General features: G+C 40.1%; 1 protein-coding gene across 5 annotated transcripts in view; it reads right to left on the bottom strand.

Moving 5' to 3' along the window:
* SUCLG2 (succinate-CoA ligase GDP-forming subunit beta) overlaps positions 1-26800 on the bottom strand; it is a 336565-nt gene that overhangs the window by 117974 nt on the left and 191791 nt on the right. For all 5 annotated transcript variants that reach the window (XM_064275024.1, XM_010590066.3, XM_064275025.1 and 2 more), the window contains exons 8-9: positions 16350-16511; positions 13905-14047 (exon numbers count right to left, since the gene is read on the bottom strand). In XM_064275024.1, the coding sequence (XP_064131094.1) occupies positions 13905-14047; positions 16350-16511 (305 nt within the window). The remainder of the gene's footprint in view (positions 1-13904; positions 14048-16349; positions 16512-26800) is intronic.

Below are 26800 nucleotides of genomic sequence, written 5' to 3'. Positions count from 1 at the left end.
CATCATTTTGCTCGTGGTCCCAGAATCAGGCAGTTGTTTTCATGAGCTTCAGGAGAAAGGCCCTAGAGCTTTCTCTGAAAAAGGGACTTGTGATCACCCCTGAAAGCAACTGCTATGCCAGGGGGTGTAGTAAAGCACCCCTCTGAGCATAAGTGAGGGCAGCAGAGGGCAGGGGGGATCCAAGTGGGGAGACAGATACAGAAACAAGCCATGAAATTGGATGGCATTACCACGATCATAGGGAATGACAGAAAAATCTCCAAAAGATGAAAAGAAAGAGGCACAGGAAAGCAAAATGAGCAAAGAGCTACATGATTATCATAGTCTGTGATAAATTTCGTTTTCGGATCAAGATGTTCAACATGCAGTCAAATTTGCTAAAAAACCAGAAACCAAACCTGCTGCTGTCGAGTTTATTCCAACTCATAGTGACCCTATAGGACAGAGTAGAACTGCCCCATAGGGTTCCAAGGCTGTAGTCTTTATGGGGAGTTCTGGGGAAGCAGTGAGTGAGAGCTACGGCTGCTAACCAAAAGGTTGGCAGTTCAAATCCACCAGCCACTCCCTGGAAACCCTATGGAGCAGCTCTACTTTGTCCTATAGGGTCGCTGTGCGTCAGAACTGACTCAACAGCAATGGGCAGCGGGCAACAGGGTTAATCTTTATGGAAGCAGACTGCCGAACAGCTGACCTTCCGTTTAGCAGCCGAGCACTTAATCACTGCCCCACCAGGGCTCACAAACAAATCATGTATACTTATAGAGCATAATCTGTAATAATCGGCCATTAAAAAAAAAAAATTCCCTAACAGTCACTGACAGATATTTTTGTAAAATAATATCATATGAATTACTAGAAAATTGATCTTAAACTGGCATGTCTTGGCAATGGCAACTTGCAATAAAAGTTTCTAAAGGTTTAGTCCCAGTTTCTGTACTTACCACGGACCTATAACAAACAGTTTATGAACTGGCACGAATCGAATAGCACGTACTGCACACTGTTACTCTAGACCAGGGTGGGCCAGGGGAGAGCTGTTACAGCTGCTAAACTCATTGAGAAAATGAAAGGGCCTGGCAGTGTTCCAATAAAACTTTATTTACAAAAGCAGCCAATGGGCAAGATTTGCCCACTGGCTGCTAGTCTATGCCTGTTCTAGACCAATGCTTCTCAAAATATAATGTGTACAGTAATCCCCTGGGGAGCCTGTAAAAATGCAGGCTTTGACTCAGTAGGTGTGGGGTAGAGCTGAGATTGTGCATCTCTAACAGCCTTCAAGCTGATGCCAATACTGATATTTGGAGCCCACAGTTTGAGTACTCAGGCTAACAGACTATTCACTGTGAACTTAGAGGCTGGGAAGTGACCTCAAGTATAATAGGTGCTTTACACTGGGTTTTTATTGAGCTTTAAAAAGACTACATAAAAGACTACATCAGTCAGTCAGGCATGTGACTTCCTGTAAAGAAGGTCCTAAAAAGGATAACAGTCAGAAAAAATTAATAAGGTCACCCCCACTGGAACCAATAACATCAGTACTGGATGGTTTCCCATCTCTCAATTAGCCCAGAACCTGACATAAAGTAAACCCAAAATCCAGCGCCGTCGAGTCGATTCCGACTCATAGTGACCGTACAGGACAGAGTAGAGCTGCCCCGTAGAGTTTTCAAGGAGCGCCTGGCAGATTCGAACTGCAGCCCTTTAGTTAGCAGCTGTAGCACTTAACCACTACGCCACCAGGGTTTCCTTACACAGAGTAGGTGGTAAGAAACATTTGTTGGCCACTAGATGAGTCAGAATCCACTCAGTGGCAATGGGCTTCGTCTTTTTGGTTAGTTGAAAGCAGGAAAACCAAATTGTGTGAGTCGGAATCGACTCGACGTCAGTAGGGGTGCTTAGGGGCAGAAGTGAGGATGATAGCGGGGTTCTCAATTCTGCCTTGTTATCTTATGTAACTATGCTATTTCACATTGTTTCATAAGCTGGCAAAACTCTGAATAGGTAGTGCTTTTAAGATTGTACCTGTATATAAAAATCAAATCACAGAATTTATTCTTTCAGTAAAATTTCCCTTTTCACATTTCCTTACGTTTACTTTTCCACTCTTCCAATTGAATATCAAATGCCTCTTCTTTGGAATTTGGTCATCGCTGTCAGTATCTGGATTAACTATTTGGTAGTTTGAGCCCGGGTAGCAAAGTAGTTAAGAGCTGGGCTGCTAACCAGAAGGTCTGCAGTTCAAATCCACCAGCCACTCCTTGGAAACCCTACCGGGCAGGTCTACTCTGTCTTATAGGGTTGCTACAAGTCATCTAACAACAACATTTGGTAGTTCAGCTTAATGGAGAAGAAGCTCCACTCATTAAATGCGAACACTAATCACAGGTTTGGGGGCAGTGAGGCATCAGTGGTAAAACTCTCGCCTTTCAAGCAGGAGACCAGGGTTCAATTCCCAGGCAATCTACCTCATGAGCAGCCACCACCCATCCATCAGCAGAGGCTTGCATGTTGCTATGATGCTGAACAGACTTCAGTGGAGTGTCCAGACTAGAGAGACTAGGAGAAAAGGCCTGGTGATCTACTTCTGAAAATCAGACAACGAAATCCTGTGAATCACAACAGACTGATCTGCAGCCCATCACGGGGATGGCTCTGAGCCAGGCAGTGTTTTGTTCTGTTGTGCAATGTGGTCGCCGTGAGTCATGCATCGACTTGATGGCAGCTAGAAGCAACAAATCACAGGTTATAGAACACGCACAAAAGATATCAGAAATCATCATCCTAATTACAGTATGAGTTGGGCATTTCTCCTCACACCTGCCACCTAAATGCCAACAATCTTGGATCACAATGACACAGTGAAGATTCCAAAGCACTTACGTCTCCATCTCAGAGAAAATGTACTGCTTGGGATTAACAAACCAGGGAAATCTAGAAGGTCAAGGGTTAAAGCTCCAAATGGATTTTCTGTTCGCTCTTTACAATCCAAAGGCCTCTGAGTATTAGAGCAGGGCCCTAAATGTTTGCTCAAAAAATATTCTACCAGAGTTCTAATTGAGAAAAAGAGAGGTCTCCAGAACGCTTACAGATAAGGATTAATGAGAGAACCGACAGATAAACTGGAAGAAAAATAATTAACTCGGTTTGTGCCAGCTAGCCCTTGGGGACGCTAACTAATATGTGTGTTCGATGTTCTCCATTTCAGGAGATCTCAAAGGTGGTTACCAGAGCATTCCCGGGAGAGGGTCCTGGATGTGTAGATAAAATATCCATGGACATTCAGAAAGGACTTCTAATTGCAAGAGAGTTGCCACACAAATTAGGGTAAAGTTGCTGCGTAAACTATTCAAGTGGAAAAACTTTTTTATTTTATCGGCAAACAACATTAATAAAGCAAGCAATACCGCTCTGAGCACTCTGGTAAAGAAATGGAGCGAGGTCAAAGAAGGCGGCTCCAACTGGGGGTAACAATGCTGGACAGGTTGCATCATTGGTGGCACTCACGTCACTGCCCACAAACCCAAACTCCGACGCATTTAACAGCTGTGACATTTCTCTCCCCAAGGTAAACGCAACAGAGGGACCTTTTCAGACAAACCTGTGGAAATAACAAACCCCTCTCACTTTTAGGCCCCCTTTTATTTTTATTATACCCTAGTAAGTACCAGCACCCAATATATTATGGAATTATTTACTCGTTGGCTTTTTATCTTCCTCTTCCAGAATGGCAGTTCCAGTAGAGCAAGACTACTTCACCTCACTGTATCACCCTCAATGCCAAGAAGAATGCCTGGTATGTACACTAACCAGCTGGTTAGTTCCCGTGTGTCCGAGTAGAGCTGTGCTCTGAAGGGCTTTCAATGGCTGATTTTTTGATAGTAGATCGCCAGGCCTTTCCTCCAAGGCACCTCTGGGTGAACTCCAATCTCCAATCTTTTGGTTAGTAGCTGAGCATGTAAACCATTTGTACCACTAAACGCTCAATAATTTCTCGTTTACCTGATGTTTCTGAACGGCTCTCTGTCTAGCTTGGTCATTCTGTGGCCTGGAGAACCACTCTTGACCTCATTCAGGGGTCATTGAGGAGCTCTCTCAACATTCAGAGACCCCTGTAAAGTCATTCGTGATGTGGGATGCACTTCGACCTCATGTTTGACACCTTGACTTGTTCCTATGGCTGAGTTCCTGCCTTAGTTACCTTCCTGGTACTCCAGTCTCCAAGAGTGAACCAAGCTTCTGCTTACAGGATCTTGCTCACGAATGGAGTCTGGTGTCTGCATTACAGCCTGGGTGGGGACTGTGCACTGGCTACTTATTAAGAGAACCCCCTAAGCACTGACTAAATGATTGAATTTTGGGGAGGTGCCGCTCGAAGTTTGTATGCTTTCTGTCTTGTACTAACAGTTTGCTTCAGATAAGAACCCTCCCCGTTCCCACGGTTCTCCCTGAACCCAATTCTTGTCAATGTCCACTGCTTCTGGCTGCTGGATGGGACCTCATCCCACCCTGGCAAAGAGGTCCTTCCCTCCACCGCTTGCTTGACGCTGGGGGACAAGTCTAGTTCTATGCTGTGGTCAAGCTTCTCCATCTCATCATAGTCTTGCCAAACAGATGGCCTTGGTATCTAGCTTGGGATCAATCATTAATTAATTAAGTTTTTCCTGGTTGAGGAACATTCAGTTGGATGACTTACTTGGAAATAAAGAAATGTGGATTCTCAATATGATTTTGTTCTGAAGGATACACATGGAGTACCTACCATGTTCCACAGACCATTAAAAACCCACTGCTGTCAATTCTGGCTTATAGGGACCCCATAGGACAGAGCAGAACTACCCCATAGGCTTTCCAAGGAGTGGCTGGTAGATTCGAACTGCCAACCTTTTAGGTTAGCAATGGAGTTCTTAACCAGTGCATTACCAGGGCTCCATTACAAGGACTATAACTGCTGAACAAGATCAAAATCATGAGGAAAAGAAAAAATGAAACAACTCAAGAAAGGATTTTCCCTTTAGCTACTTTTAAAGAATATGGAGCAAATGGAAAGTCTACTGAAAAAAGCACCAAGAGGAGAGAAAAATAAATAAATAATACTTCTAGACAGTTTTACAGGGATATAAAAAGAAAAATGAATGAATAAGGGAGAGAAGATAAGTAGTGGTGAGGGCTGTAAATTATAAATACAAAATGGGAGTCAGGAACAAATGACCACCAAGGAGACACCTGATGAGGATTACAGAGATTAAAAAGATACCTGTTTTAGAAATTCCACCTACAGTGTCTTGCTCCTTTACAAAGACTGATTTTAGTAGAAGGGAAAGTTGGTGAAAATGCTTAGAGAAGTCAGCAGATTCTTATGAGGTCCTTTAGCTAAACAACTCAATTGAGAATCCTGGCATAAAAGGACATGGAATAACAAAGGTAAATTTATTTTCCTACCAGCAGCAAGTCTCATTCTTGGCTCCCTCTCGCCTCAGTGAACTGAATCTATCAGTGAGACCTCAGGAAGACACTGAACTGAGCAACCAGGACAAGGCATGAAGCCAACTCGGAATTCTTGGATGTTTCGGAATCCAGGCATTTCAGAATGACTCTATCATATATTAGTGAACAACAACTAACCATTAATCCTGAGATAATTAAGACTAACTCATATTAGTAGTCCACTCAGGTAATAAATGTATAAAACACTCCAGAGGTATCTAGCTTTGTTCTACATCAGGGCTCTTTTTTTTTTTATTGTTATAAAAAGAGTTCGTATATACCACAAAGCTTTTCATTCATGTTACTAATGCATTTGATGGTTTACTATACTGCTCTCTACTTTAAACAAACCCGATTTGCACAGTTCCCAGACTTTTGAAAGGGCTTTTACATGCTGGGCTTCGTTAAGTAATCTTCTATACCCAAAAACACCCAGTGCTGTTGAGTAAAAGATGCCTTTAAAACACTGCCCATTTTTAATACCAATAGGAATGATGGTCAGGGAGGCCAGCTAACAACATGGGACGATGCTGACCATGTAACACTGGCTGGGAGAAAAAAGGCGGGGGGGTAATCAAAAGGAGGAGGGTGTTCTAACTGTAACCCTCTAAAGAAGCTATGTATAGATACTGCTCAAAGGAAATGTAATAAAATTATAATAGTGGTTATGCTAGGGGAATAAAGTTAGAGACATTGTCATCTCATTATTTTTAGTAAGAAATATAAATTTATAAAAGTAAAAAATAAAAACAAAAAATTTAAGTGAAAAAAACTTTCAGAAAGTATAAAGGGACTTAAAGTTGTAAGGAAATAATTTTCCTTAAGTGAAAATTACAAAACTAAACTAAAATTTCCTCGAGATTCATTCACCCAGTCCATAGGTATAAAGGCAAGACGCAGAAGTGAAAGGTCTCACGTCTCCCCCATCCCTTGTCTCCACCAGGCCCTCCCTGCACTGCAGAGTAGATGAACCACAGACCTTAGCAATCCAGACATTTAACCTGTGTTCTCCTGAATAATTTTTCTAAGTTCACTCCCCACATCTAATAATTCCTCTACCAGGATGTAGGGCAACTCCAAATAATACTTCAAAAATAATAACAGCAAAACCTTCAGATGCCTTGATCACTTCACCATCCTAAAATTGTTCTTAAGACTCAGAGATTCCTGATATTATTCCTGGATGTTATTTGACCGTCTCCCTAGAAAATGCACTATTTTCCAACTGTTAAATTTAACTCTTCTTTTCTCCATGAAATAACATTAAGTGGGGGGGGGGGGTGTGGAACTTGTAGCTTGATATTATGCTTTGAATAATGCTCCTTTTCTCTTTAACAGTCTACAAAGGCTTATCTATATAAGATTCATAATTAATTACTGAACACACTAGAGCTAATGACAAAATTTACAAAGAAATCCTGAAGTCTGTTAAATTCTTTAAGTCACTTATCATGAAACAAAACAAGGCACATTAAAATCTGAATTTGGACAAGTAGAGAAGAGAGTAAAAACATTATTTTTGCCTTATTTCTGAGACTAAGTCAGCAAGGAACATGAAAATAGATTTAGAGTGTTCCATTAGGGATGTTTTGAAAATGTGGCAGCTATCAGACACACTGAGCATGGGTGAGACATGGAACCAACTGCCGTTGCCAGCACCTAGCTATGACTGAGAAGTATTGGCAGATAAAATGGGCTGAGTCTAAGTTGGGCATGGAGAGCCAGACATTTCTGAAATTCTAATCAGCTGGCTATCAGGAAATAAATGCAAAATCAACATGTACGAATTCACAAGAGTGGGAACACCATTGTGAGGACAGGAAGAGAAAAGAGCCCCAGGCACAGGGTTTCACTTTCTCCAGCTAAACGTGGGGCTAGTCTACGTGGAAGGGGAAGCCAAATGACAGGTTGTAAATTCATAAGACTGAAATCATGTTCATTCTTCTCAGACTAGACTATCACCATAAAGAATGGTTGCCTGAACTTTTAATCTTTCTGACTCTATATAAAAAAAAAAAATTATACGAAAGTTAAATTTGTTTTCAAATAGGCCTGTAAGGATAAGAATGCAGGGTAGTAATTTCACAAATAATGCTCATATTGTGTAAAGTTTCAGGCATTATGTCTGAAAATAAATCTCCACATGAGCTTTATTACCCTAGAAAGTCACTTTATCACTGGTGGGTAAGGTGTTTCAGCAATTACGTGTGGTATGTAATGAACTGGTTTCGCTTCATGCCTGAGATAAACATGCATATAAAAGAAAAGGAAGATATTTTGTTTTGCATTTAAATCCCCTCTAAATGTACATACAATAATTTTAAAAAATATGAGGCATTTAGTATACGTTAATCCCAAAACTTATCTATTAAACCTTAAGGCACTTACATAAACTTGATACTGAAAACACGGCTTGCACTTCTTTAGCCTGAAATGCATATAATTTCGAAGCACATACCGCAGAGCTAAAAGAGCTGGTCTCTTAAATTTATATCAAATAAAATTTCCTGGCTCTTTCCTTTATTACATTGTGTTCTCTTGGTTATCTGAACAAAGAATCACTGCAAGCTACTGAACTGCTTACATATTTCATCAATTTAAAAATAACACATGCAGTAACGCTGGTGTCAATGAACCTGATCCAGACACCTATTTCTGTAGATGCTCACTTAATTCCTACTGTTTCAATAATTCTATATCTAAGTTTTGGGAACACTCGGAAAAACAACACAAATTAAAGTTTTTATTTTGCTTTAAAAACTTTTTGCCAAAACCTCCACATATATTATCTCAGTTGATACTTGAGTGAATAATTTTTTTTATAAGGATCAGCACAAAGCTGGTTCCTACGAAGCAGAGGTTAAAAATGTCCCAAAAGTCCAACTTTTCCAAATTGCTGTATCTCTAACATCAACTGCTCCTCCTCCCCTGAGTACTCTCCCTCCTGTCTTTGGGTTCCATAATTCCAGGCAGCATCTTACAGAACTCACAAACCATATCAAGAAAATGGCTTATGTGACCGTGGAGGTTGGCAAGTTCCAAATCCGTGGGTCAGGCATAGTCTTTTCCCGACCCACGTGGCTGCAGGGGATGACAAACCCAAGTCGGCGCGTCAGATGACAGGCTGCTGGCTCACAAGGCTGCAGAAGCTAGCAAATCAGATCCGACAGTAGGCTGCTGGCCAATAGGGCTGCAAAAGCTAATGAATCCCAGAATGGGCAGGTTAGATGGCAGTCTGCTGGCTCAAGTTCCAAGAACCAGAGATCTGACAATGATCAGCCAGACACAGAAGCCAGATGCAGAGAAAGAGCAAGCCCCACCAGAGTACTGACACATATACACTGGATGCAAACATACCCCAGGGAAGGGTGTGACTTCAGTAAGGTGGGACCCGAGTCACACCCCCCTGCAAGGCTGTGACTCAAGATACATTCCACACTAATCCTGCCTCACTACCATATAAAGGTTAGGATTTATAACACATAAAATAGAAGGTAATTACATCAGATCACAAAATGGAGGACAGTCACATAATACTGGGAATCATGGGCCCAGCCAAGCCAACACACAACCCCAACCATCTCGGATTCCATCTACCTTATTTGCATAGTCCCATTCAATCATTGTGTTTAAGTCACAAAGACTATGGCTAGAAGGGCCGTATTAAGTAATTCATTCTACCGCAATATTCAAAGCAGTGCTTTAGAGTATTGTTTTCATATGTACCTTACAGATAAAGTGACAGAAGTTTAAAATATCCAAATGCTTAATAAACATATGAAAAGGTGTTCAGACTTAGTAGTCATGAGGGAAAGTTTCCTTAAAATCACAATGAAATACACGTACCAGAACCGCTGAAATTAAAAAGACTGACAGTACGAAAGGGTGGTGAGGGTGTGGAGAAACTGAAACCCTCACACACTGTTGGTGAGAATGTAAGTTGGTACATTTGCATAAATGATTTAGAGTATCAATGCATGCCCTAAAAAAAGGATCCAAAAATTCTAGTCCTAGTTATATATTCCACAGAAATGTCCTCCAAAAGACATATACGAGAATGCTCACAGGGGCGTTATTCACAATGGCCAAAACTAAGAATAATGCAAATGTCTACCAACATAAGCATGGACAGATAAATTCTGGTAGAGTTATACAGTAGAATACTACACAGGAACAAGAGTGAATGAGCCGCTGCTACATACAACGCGGATGAATCTCACAAACAAAAGGTTGAGTAAAAGATACCAAATATTTAAGAGCAAGCATTGTATGATTCTATTTATGTTAAATTAAAAAGCCAGCAAAACAAATCTATGATATTAAAAATCGGAATAGTGGGTATTTCTAGGAAGAAAGCAGGGGAAGGGAAGGGTTGGGAGAAGATGTAAGGGGGCTTCTGGGTTGGTCATGTTCTACTTCTTGATCTGGCTGGACGCAGCATGACTGTGTTCATTGTGTATTAATTCATCAAACTATGCACTTATCATTTGTATACTTTTCTGTATGTAGGTTATACTTTTATTAATAAAAGTTGATTAGTTTTTAAGTGATAATTTTCATATGAAATTGCTGCCTCTCTAAAAGGGTATGTGTGTGTGTGTGTGTGTGTATCTAAACTCGTGTAATAAAACAAACGGTTAAGCGCTCGACTACTAGCCAAAAGGCTGACAGTTCAAACCCACCCAGAGGTATCTCAAAAGACAAGCCTGGCATTCTGGTTCGGAAAGGTCAGTGCCTTGAAAATTCTATGGAGCAGTTCTACTTTGCACACATAGGGTTACTATGAGTCAGGATCAACTCGACAGCAACTAACAACAATAACAACAACAACATGAGGTAAGCACAGATCACTGAATGGTTCAAATGGTTAACACGCTCAGCTGTTAACTGAAAGGCCTGAAGATTTACTTCCAAACAATTAACTATCGAAAGCCCTGTGGAACACAGTCCTCTCTGATACACATGGGGTCACCATGAGTCAGAGTTGATTCGATGGCAACTGGTAGGAGGTAAGTATCATTATTACCTCTATTTTATAAATGAGGAAAACAAGGCACATAGAAGTTAAATAACATGCCCAAGGTCCCACAAGCAGTAAGTGGAAAACAACCCAGGCAATCTGGCCCTAGTGGCACAGTGGTTAAGAGGTCAGCTGCTAACCAAAAAGGTCAGCAGTTCAAATCTACCAGTTGCTCCTTGGAAACCCCATGGGGCAGTTCTACTCTGTACTATACAGACACTATGAGTTGGAATCGACTCGATGTCAATGTGTTTGGTTTTTTTGTTTTTTTCTGGCCCCAGAGGCCCATTAAAAATTCCTCCATGCTTAAATTAGTATTTGGTGCTTATGTGGCAGATTTCTTCCCAGACATTTAAAGGGCTTTGAAAACATGACTCTAAGTTGGATTTAAACCAGGAAGTACAGTCAACTCATGTGCAGATACTTCACCAATGCCAATCATATACTTTTCAAAATCTGGTCTACGGAAAGCAACGGAAGGTAACAGACAGGCTTAACTTCGGCCACTGAGTTGGGGTTACTGTTGTGATGCACGTCAACTATCCTCTCCTGTCACTCATTTGCGTGAGACATTTTACATACTCCAGATGCTGCTACGCTCATTTTTTTTACACCTTTAGAATTCTAAGTTTAGAATTAGAAATAAAAGCCAAAGCATAATTCAGGAAAACAAAAATCCAAGAATAACATTCCATTTAATGTCTTCTCTTCAAATGTGTTCCAGTTCTTAACAGATCACCACATAGCCTTCCAACTATTCCCTGTTTTGTATCAGTTTTACTTCCTACGATTTTAGGAATACTAGCGCTCAGAATTCTTTTAGTCAAGATGATAAAGGTAAGATCAGATCTATTCCACCACTAGCAGGACAAACTCTTATTACCTTTTTCTCATTCCAAGAGCAGCAGGAAAATACGGGAATTATAAAATATTTAATAATCCACTTCATGTGAGTTGAGTTACTGAGATATTTTGAAAAGATAGTTTGGCAGAGGAACTCTGTTTCATACATATTACAAGCAAATATGGAACATACTAATTATAAAGACATACATATTAGGTGCAAATAAAAATCAGCATTTGGGCTAACAGTCAAGCAAAAGAAACGCGAACAAAACTTCAGCTCTACGGCTGACATCACGAGTGAAAACACATGGCAATCCACAAGCCGCTACCTGAACGATGCTGCGTTTTTCACTTGACCAATAGAACTACCCTGTATGCAGGACAAACAAGCAGCTGTTAGTATCAGTTGACTTAAGTTTAACAACAACAGGCCTTTTGTAATTTTGAGTTTCAGTGTATTAAACTGACTAATCTTTACATCTAACAAGAAAATCGATACCTTTGAAATAATTAGCTTTGGGCCCTCGGGGATCTCTACTTCTGGGCAGCTGGATGTGGTTCTATTTGAAATAATTACTGCCAGACTATGGCCAGTTTCTTTGCAAAATCAAATCAACTTGTCTGTACTATTTTTTAGCCACTGTGCTCTGCAATCTATAAAGCAATGGCAGGATTGAAAATCCATTTCTGTGCTTTTAACCAGCTCTGAAATTCCAGGATTTGGAAAGTACACCGTGAGATGAGCCATGCATTCACCTTCCTGGTACAGCAGGAGGAAAATAAAACAACGCCCACAAACCTTTACCTACTCAAGATGACAGCCAATCTCAAAAAAGGTTAAATACTCTAAGCAGCTGAAAATATTCCATTGGGTAAAGTTAAAATATTTGAAGAGAATGGTTAAAAAAAAAGACTCTGCGAGTGATTTTTCTTTCCTCTCCTGTACTTTCACAAAATTAAAATCCTGGATCAGCCCTTAAGAAAAGATATTTCAAAAAAAACCCTATGATTGCCCTGGTGAAGTTAATCTCTTGACGCCTCTCTATTACTCATAGCACTGAATTTCAGTAAATGCTAAGAGTTGAGTATTTTATTAGAGTCACCTATCCTCTGGGTACTTTGTGGTTTAAGCAGCTGAAAGAGCCAGTTATTTACAGATTGCAACTGGTTTGAGACTCTCTGGGAGGAAAACATTTCTTCCCTTAGAAAATAGAAGAAGGAAGGGATAAGTAAACTAAGAAATGATTAGGGAATCACTGATAATATTCCAACCAAACCAATGAGAACAGGCGCTTACACAAGCAGAACAATCAAGTGCAAACAGTTTCTTCATGGCTGCGTGACCTTGGACTTCAATGACATTGCTATTCCTGAACGGTCTTGGAAAATTGAAGATAACTAGCTGACAATATTTTCCCATTTATTTTGTGAATCAGAAGAAAGGAGTTAGCAAAAACATAAGGTTACCAACTATCTAAGTCATAATGAAAACAGACAAACACACTACTAATATAGGACAAAATTTTTTATGCATGTGAACCAAAATAGGCTAGTCTCAGTATACGTATTAATAGGAAGCTTCCAGATTAAGTTCAGGTCACATTTCTTAAAAAAAAAAAAGGGTATTGTTTTTATTTGTGATTTTCTTGGTGATGGTCTGGAGTTCGTGGGTCTTCAAATGTACTAGGAACCAAGAGGATGTATTAGCCACTCTAGCAATCTCAAGATAATGATCCTCAAATAAAGCTTAATAGCAAATGATTCTGGTACATGCCTACCTCACAGGACTGTTAAAAGAATTAAATAAGCACACATATCAGACATTCAAAAAATTCTAGTCGTTCCACATAATAAATATGTACCAAACTTTGTTATCGCAGACAACTGACTTACCTACTGTTGAAACAAAGCACACTGGTACCTGCCTTGGGTACTGAAGTAACTGACTCAATATTTATGTAATACTTACTACACACCTAGCATGAATGTGGTAACACATTGGAAGATAAAACCTCCACACTGGAGAAAGCCATATTCTAGTTAAGAAGAAATGTTGCATGCGAAGGAAGCAACAACGGAAACTATAAAACTGTGTACAGTTATATGCTACTTAGATCATGTGTTACGAACTGCTATGGTCAAAGATGAAAATTAAAAAGTATTCAGAAAGAGGTGGTGGCCACTGTTTCCCGGTGATATATGATCCTATAATTCTAGAATTTTCTTTCATCTCTAAATTTATGATAATACCTTTTGCATCTTTGTTGAAGGGGTCTGAAGATGAGTCCTGCTTAAGTCCAGTAAGCATAGAACTAAACACTTCAGTGTAAGTTACTCACATAAGGTATAACGTCAGCCAAAATTTCACTGTTTGGAGCACTGTACCTCTTTTATTGCCTCCCACCTACCAGTCCACCTTTCAGCGCCGAGGAATTAAACCATGTTGTATTCAGGTAGGATTTGCATCTGTGGCTGCAAAGTACGTGCTGGGCTATTATTAAACCTCAGCACCATGAACAAGACAGCTCTTGATGGTGAGAAATGAGAACATTACCTTAGGATCAGCTGTAAGCAATTTAAACGCTTGATACACTTGAGCTTCCTTTACTCCACCACCAAGATCCAGGAAGTTGGCTGGCTTCCCACCATTAAGGGAAATGATGTCACAGGTCGCCATGGCCAGCCCAGCACCATTCACTGTGAAATGCAAATGATACACAAAAGGGATACATTTAGTAACATGAAAGGGACATAAGCTTTCCCTGTCCCATGTTGCCAAAAGAAAGCTCCATCTCTGCCAGCCTAATTTCTGTCCTGTTTGGAATTTTTTTTTTAACTTAATAAGTTCACAGACCTTTAGGAGAAAGAATCTGGAAATGTGCACACAAAGGATAAACCAAACAGGACTGTATACGAGTAGAAAGATTTAATGAGAAGTTAAATCAATCTGGGAAAAACAAAGAAGGGAAGAGTTCTAAAAAGTAATTAATTTGGTCTAGTATTAGAGGGGGAAGTTTTAGGTTCAGCAAAGTATAGAGTGTAATTGGGAGAGAAAGAAAAATCTGTGAGAAGTTGCTAGGGTCCATGAATTACCTTCTTTTTAATATTCTTTAAGAGACTTGAGTAAAGAAGGGAATCCCTTTAATTTTTTGTTTGCTGAGAATATGCTCCTTGGAACATGGCATACCTCTGAGACTGAACCACAGGAGCCCCACCTTCAGTAAGGTTTCATACTGTTTTTACACTTTCTATAACCATGCATATTTATATAATGTTACCTGGCTAAACTTAGAAAACATATGAACAAATGACAGCACCAAAAATAGTATTCCTACACCTTGTTTCTCTTTCATGTTAATATATTTTCACTGGCATCCTGATAAGGAGCCCTGGTGGTGCAGTGGTTAAGAGCTATGGCTACGGCTGCTAACCAAAAGGTTGAGAGTTCAAATCCACCAGCCACCCCTTGGAAACCACTATGAGTTGGGATCCACTCAATGGCAGTGGAGGGTAGCGTATTAAAACTAGAACCAATACGTGCTAACAACTTAGGAGCTTTTCTTAAGAAACCGCATAAAAAAGAGTTACTATCACCATTGTTGTTTTCAAGAGCCACGTTTTATTGATCAACTGCACTTCTTTTGCTCTTTATGCTTAACTACGTAAAATCATTTCCCTCAGGTTGGAAAACAAAAAAATCTCTTGACCCCACTAAAAACTCTCAAGGCAAAATACCCTTTACTCTTCCTGACCCTCGAATTACCCATGTAAGTCTCTGAACTGTGGTCAATTTAAGTACAAAGCAACTAATCTAACGGTTAAAACAATCTGAAGTGTTCACTGCAGCTGCTGATGTTTCCAGTTGGTCGAATCACGCACACACCTACAGAGACTACAAAGGCTCCGTATTTAGTATCTCCTAAACACACCATTGTATCTTTTTCCTTTCTAAATGCTTACACATGTTGAGAGTGCATTAGCTTATCAGGATCGCAATGATGTGAGCGAACCAGTACATCACACTTATTGCACCAATAAAAAGCAAGGCCTTTTGATATCACTTGTAATTGGATATCATCTTCTATTGTATTGAACAGCAAGCTACCGGATGAGGTCTCTTCAGTTCTGAATATGATACTGGTGGTTTAATGAGCTACAAATCTTTTTCATTTTAATTCCATTAAGATTAAGACCTCAGTTTCCAGCACAATGAATTGGTTCTACAAGAAACACAGTCTTTTGCAATTAAGTCAGAAGAGTATAAATCTCAGTGCTATAAGCTGTGGACAATAACAGAAATTGTATTGCCTCTACAGACCCGTTCTTATCTCAGCTGAATAAGCCATTTTCACAAACTTAGATGAGAATGACGAAATCAACTGTCTCATTAATAAACTGGCATAATGGATTAAATATTTTATCATTTGGTTATCACAAAGTCTAAACCTTTGGTATAATGATTCAAGTATATGTCCTCTTCTGCTTCCCCAAAGAAAGCAATTTTACTTAAAATCTAAGTTTCAGAATAGTTTCTTATATATTTACAGTGACTTAATAGCAAAGGCTCTGAATTTTAGCAAAGTTTAACTGAGATGCTTCAGACCAGTGGTTCTCAACGGGGGCGATTTTACCTTTCTCAATATATTTGGCAATGTCTGGAGACATCTTTGGTTGTCACAACTGGGGGGTACTGGTGCTATCCAGTAGGTAGAGGTCAGGGATGCTGCTAAACATCCTACAATCCACAAGACAGCCCCACAATGTCATTATTCAGCCCCAAATCTCAATGCTGCCGAAGTTGAGAAAATCGACTTCAATCCCGTGATCGCTGACCAAAATGAACTTTCAGATGAAAACTTCAGATTGGTTCCTAAAACCTTTTGGTTAGAAAAGCACTGCTATGTTTACCTGTTATTGGGGAATAACATTTCAGAAATCAGGGCTACCTCAAATCTGTAAAAATCCTCAAAGCATTCTTTTGATATAACTACTTTCTTACCGAAGCAAGCAATGTTCCCGTCCAGTCCTATGTATTTTAGATCGTATCTGGCAGCTTCGTTTTCAATGGGCTCGTTCTCTGATTTGTCGTCCATGGCAAATATATCCTTTTGTCGGAATTCTGCGTTGTCATCAAAGTTTATCTTGGCATCAAAACAGACAACTGGACAAAGAACAAAGGAACACATCTGAGTATCTTTTGGGGATCTATAAATTAAGTCCTCCAGCCTAGAAGGCACAGGAAGAAAAAAGGTAAGATGCTGTCATTTTCGTTCATGCTACAGGCAGGAGGAGCTATTCTGCCTTTCTTGACCTTTAATCTTTGGGGCAACCAAGCCAAATATGACATGGTTCCTGTTCTCAAGGGACTTACATTCCAGTAGGAAAAAACCCAAAACTAAACCCATTGCTGTCGAGCTGATTCCAACTCATAGTGACCCTGCAGGACAGAGTAGAACTGCTCTGTAGGGTTTCCTAGGCTATAATCTTTATGGGAGAAACTGCCACATTTTCTCCTGTGGAGCTGCTGGTCAGTAGTCGAGCACTTAACCACAGCACCACCAGGTCTCTTTCATTCTTGTAGAGAGCATGGTAATTTACATCTGTTGGTCTCTGCTCAACAAAATTACAACAAAAGTCACCGTCACCCATTAAAAGCTATAGGTGGGCAATGCTGCATACCACTTTGATTCTCCATTTTTATATTGTTTTAACTGCTGATTATCACATTTCTCTTTTAAGAGAGACAGACAATTCTACATACAGCTTTGGTTCTCCATTTTTACAACAAATTATCACCTATTTTAAGGAAAGAGAATCTAGACCATACTGCTTAATCCTGTTGACCTTCTTTGTCCTTCTTCTGAGGATGCAAAGTGAACTTTTTTTTTTTGGATTCTTATTAAAGTTTATTACTTAATTGTTTTGCAAGAGGTCAACAAAATGTCCAGGGACAAGGATGACTGATTTTAAAATATCAGCAAGCAAAACAGTCCATTTGCTTTTAATACCAACCAAACCAAACCCAGTACCATCGAGTCAAATCCAACTCATAGTGACCCTATAGGACAGAGTAGAACTGCCCCATAGAGTTTCCAAGGAGCGCCTAGCGGATTTGAACTGTTGACCCTTTGGTTAGCAGCTGTAGCCCTTACCCACTATGCCACCAGGGTTTCCTTGCTTTTAATAAGCAGACCCCAAATGTGAGTGTTATAGTGCTATTTAATAAAGTTTATATTTATGATATAAAAACTAGTGCGATATCTAGCTTTCCTTGAATGAAACATTTTTATTTTTTATGACGATAGCTGGCCTTTTGAAACTATTTTTCTTTTTAAATTTTTATTGTGCTTTAAGTGAAAGTTTACAAATCAAGTCAGTCTCTCATACAAAACCTTATATACACCTTTCTATTTTATATACTCCTAGTTGCTCTGCCCCTACTGAGATAGCACATTCCTTCTCTCCACCCTGTGTTCCTGGGTCTGCGCAGCTAGCTTCTGTCCCCCTCAACCTTCACATCTCCTCTCCAGACAGGAGTCGCCGAGATAGTCTCATGTGTCTTGCAAAGTGACCTTTTATTTAATCAGTATCCTTACTAATATTTTTTGAAAGATTTAGTGGAAAGAACGCTAGGCAAAAATCAACAGCTTTCCACTTGATTCTTAACTACCTCTGTAGCCTTGATAAAATAACCTTTCCTCTCTGGGACTCGATTTTCTTATTTGGAAAATGGGAACAAGAACGCCTTTTCTGCTGACATACTTGCTTTACCAAAACCAAACTTACTGCCGTCAAGTCAATTCCAACTCACGGCAACCCCGTGTGTTACAGAATAGAAATGCTCCATAGAATTTTCTTGGCTGTAACCTTTATGTAAGCAGATGACCAGGGCCTTCTTCCACTGGGTGGGTTCAAACCATCAACCTTTAGGTCAGTAGGCAACACACACTGTTTGTACCACCCAGGGACCTGGGTGCTTTCGGGTCTGCTAAAACTAGTGTCATCCCCTTGATTTGTATGGGATCACCTTATGATTCCTTTAATCCAAATCATAAAACGCTAAGAGACTAAGACTGGTCAGTTGCAATGACAGGACGCCAGGTATTGTCAGCACTATTTTCTCCACCATCTGTCTGGTGGTGGAAGTCCCCAACTGTCTTGATGGCCAATAGTCCTGAACCAGAGAAAATCACTAGATGATAGGGAAGAACCACACTGTGACTCTTTGGTTGACAGGAGATCTTCTACATGTGCACTGAAGAACAGTTTGTGGGAGAAAAGGGATATATCTGGGTGTCTGGGTTCTGACACATTTTATTTTCTGCCTTGAGCAGGAATTAGTTGTCTATGATGGCACTCAATCATAACATTCTTTTACTTTATTTGGCATATTGGTAGGCAGGGCTCTTTGACCAAGAACTTACCTGTTCTCCCTCAGCATTGCTAATATGCACCTAACTCTTGAAAGGGAAACAATCCTGACATATCTCATGCAAAAGCAACGGTTGTTGTGAGACGCTGCTAAGCTGCCCACAACTCATGGCGACTCCACACATAACAGCATCAAACATTGCCTGCTCCTGTGCCATCCCCACGACCAGCTGCTGTAGCTCAGACTCTTGTGACCCATAAGGTTTTTCACTGGCTGATTTCTGAAAACAGAGCACCAGGCCTTTCCTCCTAGTCCATCTTAGTTTAGAAGCTCTGCTGAAATCTGTTCAGCATCATGGCAACATGCAAGCCTCTACCAACAGACAGGTGGCGGCTATGCGCGTAGTGTATTGATAGGGATCCAACCTGGGTCTTTCGAATGAAGTACAAAGTCTACCACTGAACTGTCACTGCCTCCAAAAGCAATGGTCTGTTAATCTCATTCGTTTCCTAGGAAAAAAATATTGGAGCTCTATGGCATCTGAAGTTACAGACCTACAGGGAAGAATTTTCCAAAGGTCTCTCCAACACAGCACTCAAGTGCCTTGACACAAACCTGTGCAGAGCTGGCATGTTAATATCTAACAAAACTCAACATAAATAAACGTCTCAATCACAAATTAAAGTAGCACTGACAATGGAAGCTAATATCTGCCCGAGTCCTTACTCTTGCCACAAAATGTCCAACTGCTTTACCCACACACTGTAAATACATGGAACGAATGAGTAATTACTTTCCAGAATACTGAAATCTTAATGATGGAATCCTACAATTACCAAAGGAATTGGCAAATGTTCTCTGCTTGCTACAATGCCATTTTCTCAGCAGTTAATGACCAGTATAATAATCAACAGAAAAGCAACTTCATTCTTGGCTTTGCACTGGGTTTATAAATATGTTTTAATTAATTTATTAGTAATTTTAGCTCCTCCATTACTCATTGGCAAGATTACTTGTAACTGACATCTTCAAAATTAATGGGCAAAGGCTATCAAATTGACCTCCTAAGTGAAGAGTTTCAAATAAAAGAATTCTTAGTAGAAATCAATAAACTACTAAATCAAAATAGTTTCAAGCTGATCTTTACCCCTTACAAAGACTACGGTTATAAGCTACTTGAGAGAGCACATAATTAATGGATATATATGCAAAGTTCAGGTGGCAGTCCCAGCTAAATGTCTGCAAAGCCAGATTTTCAAAAGACACTTTCCTGAGGCTATGACACGTGTATCAAGCACAGAAATGAGTTTACTGTTTGGAAACCACCTTGAGAGAACATTATACTTAACCCAGAGCTTGAAGACAGTGATTGCGGAATAAATGATCCCTTGCCAGCTTTCCCTGCCTGTAGAGAAAACCAAACGATGTTAACTATGTTTACATATGTCCAAGTGCTTGGGAAGTTAGAAACATTATATAAATATCAGGTAAGGAAGGGCGCAGCGCAGACAGTTAAGCTCTCAACTATTAGCCAAAGGGTTGGTGGTTTGAATCCACCAGATGAGCCTCAGAAGACAGGTCTGGTGACCTACTTCTGAGAGGCCACAGCTTTGAAAACCTTACTGAGCAGTTCCACTCTGCGCACCTGGGGTCACCATGAGTCAGAATCGATTTGACAATAACTGACAAGAAGAAAGGGGACCTATGAATTAAGAAAGGTGATCCAAGATCAAATCACCACCCTTAAAGTGTAAATTTTTTTGGGGGGGGGGAGGGGGAGTGAAAAAGAGGGGAATTAACCATTTTAATGAGAATGGACTCCTGAGAGACATTTTTGTTACACCTGCTCAATATTTGTAAAAGCAGCCCCAAACACACAGTGTTTTCCTGCTTTACTGCCTTAGTCTACAATGTTTCATCGGCCTAAATGCGCTTCCTTCAGCTTGATCACTTAACGCAGGACTCTGGCATCCAGACACCTGAGTATGAATTACAAATATGCCACTTACTAGCCAAGTGATGCTGGGCACATATTAAACCCCAATGGCCTTGCCTATAAAATAGGAATCAGAATAGTTTCTTCTGCATGGTGTTGGTGGAAGGAGGCTATATGGAAGGGACTTAGTTTCACTGAGAGCCTGGCTATTATTATTATTACGTCCCATAGAACAGCACTTTCTTATACTTAGGGCTTCCCACTGTTGCATTCCAAGCCACAGAACTTTCCTTCCTTTGTGTCTCTAAACATTATCTGCCCTTTGTTTCATTTCCTTATAATTCCAGACCTCTGGTTACAGTAAGTCAAAACTAATGCCTACTGGAGTTTACATATGTTTAAGTACCTATGGTTTTCAATAAAAAAAAGCCATTTTCTAAATACATAAGGGTTTCTTCTGAAGAAATTATTTTAATGCCTGGTATGTCAGGCATCATAATTGACAGAAGAGATTTTTGCCTAAAGGATTCGGTTAAAAAAAAGAGGAGGCCTTTGGTGATCCTCAAATTACACCACCTCCGCCTTTGCATAGGGCCAAGAGGGCTACAAATGGGTACAAAAGAGAGAGCCTGAAATGAGAGTCTAAGTCAGGGGCTGGCAAACCATGGCCTTAGGTCATTCCACTGCTGCCTGTTCTCATACATAATTTTTTATTGGAATGCAGTCACATCCATTCATTTACCAATTGTTTATGGCGGCTTTCACAAGACAACAGCAGAGCTGAATAGCTGCAACAGACAGCATGGACCACAAACCCTAAAATATTCACTAACCAACCCTTTGTCAACTCTGCTTGTTGGGTCAAATTGTTGAGCCAAGGTCCAAGATCATCAACAAAATCTCGACTTACACACTGCCACTGGATGGAGTAATGCTTTACTCACAGAGAGAAGAGACAGCTCAGTTCCCAGACTCCCTTATCAGGGAATGAATGCTCTGGGCCCAAGACTTCTGATTAGGCAGCCAAGGTGGGGGGCCGGTGGGTAAGTCACCTCCCAATACCCTTTACATATTAAAGGTTGACAATCCCTGATCTACCCTTTACCTTCTTTGCCAACCACGCCCCCCTTTCCCCCTAGGTATTTTCTAAAGGCCACCTTTTCCCGAAAATTTCTGAGGAGGGGTGCAGTTGGTAAACAAACACAGAAGGTGCACGTTATTTAAGTAAAATAAGTCACAGTTCTCATCTCATTCATATCTTGCTTTAACCAACTAATGCAACAACAACAAAAAAAAATGCAACAACCAAGGTATTATTTGTTAAAGTAAAGGAGAAAACAGAAAACTGCATCCTATCAGCATGAAAACAAATAAAAAGCATAACAAATAAACAATACTTGCAGTTAATACAAAAAAGCAGATTAATTCTTGAATATGGACTGATTCTTATATACTTGGAGCCCTGGTGGTATAGTGGTTAAGGGCTCAGCTGCTAACTAAAAGGTCAGCTGTTTGAATCCACCAGCCACTCCCTGGAAACCCTAGGGGGCAGTTCTACTCTGAACTGTTGGGTCTCTGAGTCAGAAAGGCAACAGATTTATTAGGGTCTTATATGCTTATCTCCCTCTGTAAGGCCCCATGGTATCCTCTTCCAAACACACATCAAGAACTGGTGTGCGAAAAAAAAAAAAAAAATAGGTTGATGTCAAAGTCAACAGCAGGGCAATAAAATAAACTTCTCTTTCTCACTTAATAAAATAACAAATAACTATGGCAAAATGTATTTTTGGCTATGCTGAGCTTGGTTCAGATACTAAGATTTTCAATGTCACATTAATGAAACCTCAATTCTATAGAAAATTTGTCTTGAACAAAGGCCATTCTTTGTACAAAGTGGGTGAAAAAACATACCTATTAATATTTATAAAACAATTTTCACCATCAAAGGCACATTGTTACATGCTTGATAGATTAAACAAATGAATTTTCCTTCTGAACAAATATCAAAGAAAGCTGCTGTACTTGTATTCATAGGGTGTTTTTTTGTTTTGTTTTGTTTTGCTTAGTGGTGTGAGATTCTGTGAGCTGCTAATTCAACAGCCTTGATGGAGAACATGACTGGCGGTTAGAGGCTCTGACCCCAGAGTTTTAACAGAACAATGTGCCACAGAATTAAACAAAAGAAAAACATATTTCAGAAGGGAGACTCACACATAAAAGAAACATAAAAACAGCAGGAAATAAGACTGTCATAATTAGTTTGAAAAATAATCTGTCTTCAAGCAACGTACTGCATTTGATTTGTGATAAATAACCATAATGTGCTATAGAAAAAGCCTTGCCAAGATGGCCTTAAAACGTTGATACTTTCGAATTAGTCCCACTTTCCATTAAATATTAACGTTGCAAGAGTTGTATACTTTTTAAAACTTTTCTTTAGTTGCTGTGGAAGGAGAAAATAGATACAGGGCAGGTGGGTGAGTGGAGAACTGAAAATACAGAGTTTTGCATATGAAGAGAAAAACACCCACCAACAACATGGGCACTTGCAAACATGAAGCAACAGGGTGGTTATTTAGGGAAATCAATCTGAAGAAAGAAAGGAATGTGATGTGCCAGTTAACTTTGGTTCACCCAGTCCTAATTCTCAAATAATCTTGGCCAGAGTGTCACTGTTTTAAACTGGGTCAAGTTCTTCAGTCTAGCGAATGAATTTGGACTCCAACTGATAAAGATGCCTTAGTGCAGGAATTCTTTTATCTGCAGCCCACTGACATGGTGGGTGAGATCATTCCTTGCTATAGGGTGCTATTTGGTGAGCTAGCTACCGGCTAGATGCCAGTAGCACTCCCAGCTGTGACAACCAAAAATATCTCCATTGTTAAATGTCCCTAGGTGGTGGTACCAAAACCAAACCAAACCCATCGAGTCAATTCCGACTCATAACCACCCTATAGGACGGAGTGGAACTGCCCCATGGTTTCCAAGGAGCACCTGGTGGATTCGAACTGCCGACCTTTTGGTTAGCAGCCGTAGCACTTAACCTCTATGCTACCAGCGTTTCCTGGGGGTGGGGGGGGGTGGGGGGGAGGCAAGATGCCCCACTCGCATTTAAAAACACTGCCTTAGGGACACCAGAGAAAGTAGCCTTTGTACAGACAGAGCTGGCTCAAAGTGGGAAGAAATGAAATATGACTTAAAACTCCATCATGGATTATAAAACAAAGAAACAATGATAATTAAGGAACACCCTGTCTCTTACTTGGCCTCAGGTTTAATGGATTAATTACGTCACTGAAATTAGACAAGCAATGAAAGTACAGTGAGAGTTCTCTTTAGGAACAGTTTACTTTCATTTCAATAAAGCAAAAAATCAGGTCATTCTGGTAGACATGTTTTCACTCAGTGTTGTTTTTCCACCAAGAAGCTGCCTCCCTCCTAACCCATGTGATTCTAGCTCAGTGACTGGTCTAGGGGTGGGCATGTGACTCAATCAGGGTCAACTGTTGGCAGGGACTGCTGTGGTTGCTGGAGGAGAGTGATGTGATCTGGGTACCACCTTTGCATGTGAAAGCTGGACAATGAATAAAGAAGGCCAAAGAAGAATTGATGCCTTTGAATTATGGTGTTGGTGAAGAATACTGAATATACCATGGACTGCCATAAGAACGAACAAGCCTATCTTAGAAGAACATCCAGAATGCTCCTTAGAAGCAAGGATGGCAAGACTACATCTCACATACTTTGGACATGTTATCAGGAGGGACCAGTCCCTGGAGAAGGACTTCGTGCTTGGTAAAGTAGAGGGTCAGCAAAAACAGGAAGAACCTCAATGAGACAGACTGACACAATGGCTGCAACAATGGGCTCAAGCATAACAATGATTGTGAGGATGGCACAGGACTGGGCGGTGTTTTGTTGTGCATCGGGGAGCTATGAGTCAGAACCGTCTCGATGGCACCTAACAACAACAACAGTGCCAAATTATATTCTTTGAATCAGATTATTAATCATATTGAAAAAAATAGCCCTTAGACTGCAGTTCTTTCTGTGTCAAGAATTCCCCATGGGAACAATTAGTCCAAAGGACTAATGGACCATATCTACCACAGCCTCCACCAGACTGAGTTCAGTACAACTAGATGGTGCCCGGCTACCACCACTGACTGCTCTGACAGGGATCACAACAGAGAGTTCCGGACAGAGTTGACGAAAAATGTAGAACAAAATTCTAACTCTGAAAGAAAGGCCAGACTTGCTGGCCTGACAGAGGCTGGAGAAACCCTTAGAGTATGGGCCCTGGACACCCTTTCAGCTCAGTAATGTAGTCACTCCTGAGGTTAACCCTTCAGTCAAAGACTGGACAGGCACATAAAACAAAACGAGACTAAAGGGGAACACCAGCCCACGGGCAGGGATTAGAAGGCAAGACGAAACAGGAAGGCTGGTAACAGGGAACCCAGTGTTGAGAAGGGAGAGGGTTGACATGTCGTGGGGTGTTAACCAATGTCATAAAACAATATGTGTACTAACTGTTTAATGAGAAACTAGTGTGTTCTGTAAACCATCTAAAGTACAATAAAAAAAAAAAGAATTCCCCATGGGTGACCTGGCAGCAGAGATATTACAAAGACCACTGCTTTCCATTCAACCATGCATCAACTACTGTTCAAACATATGGCCAATAAATTGGATTTTTTTTTATATGTTGCTCATTCAGTAATGGAAGACCGATGAAATTCTCTTGAACTGCAATGATTTAAATGATAAGAGAAATTCACTTACTATGCAGTTTTAAAGTAAAAACGTTCTGCGTGATGCCAAGCTCCCGAAACTTCTAAATTAAAAGAGTAATTATGGAGTCAAACATTTAATAGGAAAGGTTGTATGTTCTGCTACTACAGATCTAAACGGAAATAACTGATACATTCAGATTATAAATATTATTGATATTGCAAGAAATAAATGACTACTCTTACAACTCCTAAATAAAGAACTGCTTTAGGGGCTTGAGACAATGGTGAAGATCAATTTGTACATTTGGTCATTAATCACCGTTCCCTAATTGGGTTTAATTTGATGACTGCTCATTAGAGTTATAAACCAACACGCTCATTTAATTGTGATTATAATTCAATAGCTGAACTTTTATGGTACAATGAACAAATTAATAGCTAAAGATAATTTTGCTCTTAAAAATATTACAGAAGACTTACATTTTAATGAACTGCGTACACAGAATGTATGTTTTGATGCTTCCTTAAAAAAATTTCAAGAATTTTCCTTTCTCTTAATAGTTAAAGAGAAAAATTCAGACATCATGAGGTTTTCCAAACACCCTTGAGGAAAAGGTTCCTTACATGCCTGCTCCCTGCTGCCCCACCACGGCTGGTGACTGCCTACCTCCAAGAGAGTTTAATGAAAACACTACTGAAGCCTGATTTTTATCCCACTCCACGGCTGAGTTTCTTTTTGTTTTTTTGTAACTTACTGTGAAGTAACCTAGTTGCTCTGCTTACTAGTTTGAAGGGCAATATATGACCTTTAAAAACTTTTATAATGAACTACTTCTCTTTCAATTCTTAGATCTCATTATCAACAACGAAATGCAATATTAATTTTGACTGGGATTTCCAAACTGAAGACTACCTCTAAATCACTCTGACGAAAGCAAATTATCATTTTAAGAGCGGGGGGGGGAAAAAAGTAGAAAAGAAGGTAGGTCAGCCTAAGTCAGTTGGTATATCAGAACCAACACGCACTTCGGACTCTGAGGGGCACAGGTTCAAATCTCAGCTCCAGAAATGAGCTGTTTGCCATGGGGGAATCACATGAAGGTTTTTAATATCAATAAAATGGGGACAACAACATCTAAGTTTGCAGGGTTGTGGTAGGGTAAAACAGAATGCATGTAAAAACTTAGCACAATCCTGGCATGTGAGTTCAGGAAATAGCTCTCTTCCCTTTCCCTTCCCCTCTGTGTGAAACACCAATGACTGTACTGTGCAAAACAAGCAATTTTAAAAAATATTTTTGAATAAAGTTGGTTTGTTGATGAATGACCTAGTACAGATTTTGATCTGGTGGTGACTTGTATAAACCTAATATTGTTTTCAAGGGCTTCCTAAACTTGAACTCTTTG

The sequence above is a fragment of the Loxodonta africana genome, chromosome 22 (genome assembly GCF_030014295.1).
Source record: "Loxodonta africana isolate mLoxAfr1 chromosome 22, mLoxAfr1.hap2, whole genome shotgun sequence".
In the NCBI taxonomy this organism is placed as follows: Eukaryota; Metazoa; Chordata; class Mammalia; order Proboscidea; family Elephantidae; genus Loxodonta; species Loxodonta africana.
The sequence above is the reverse complement of the archived record's forward strand: the minus strand, read 5'-3'. Positions and strand labels throughout refer to the sequence as shown.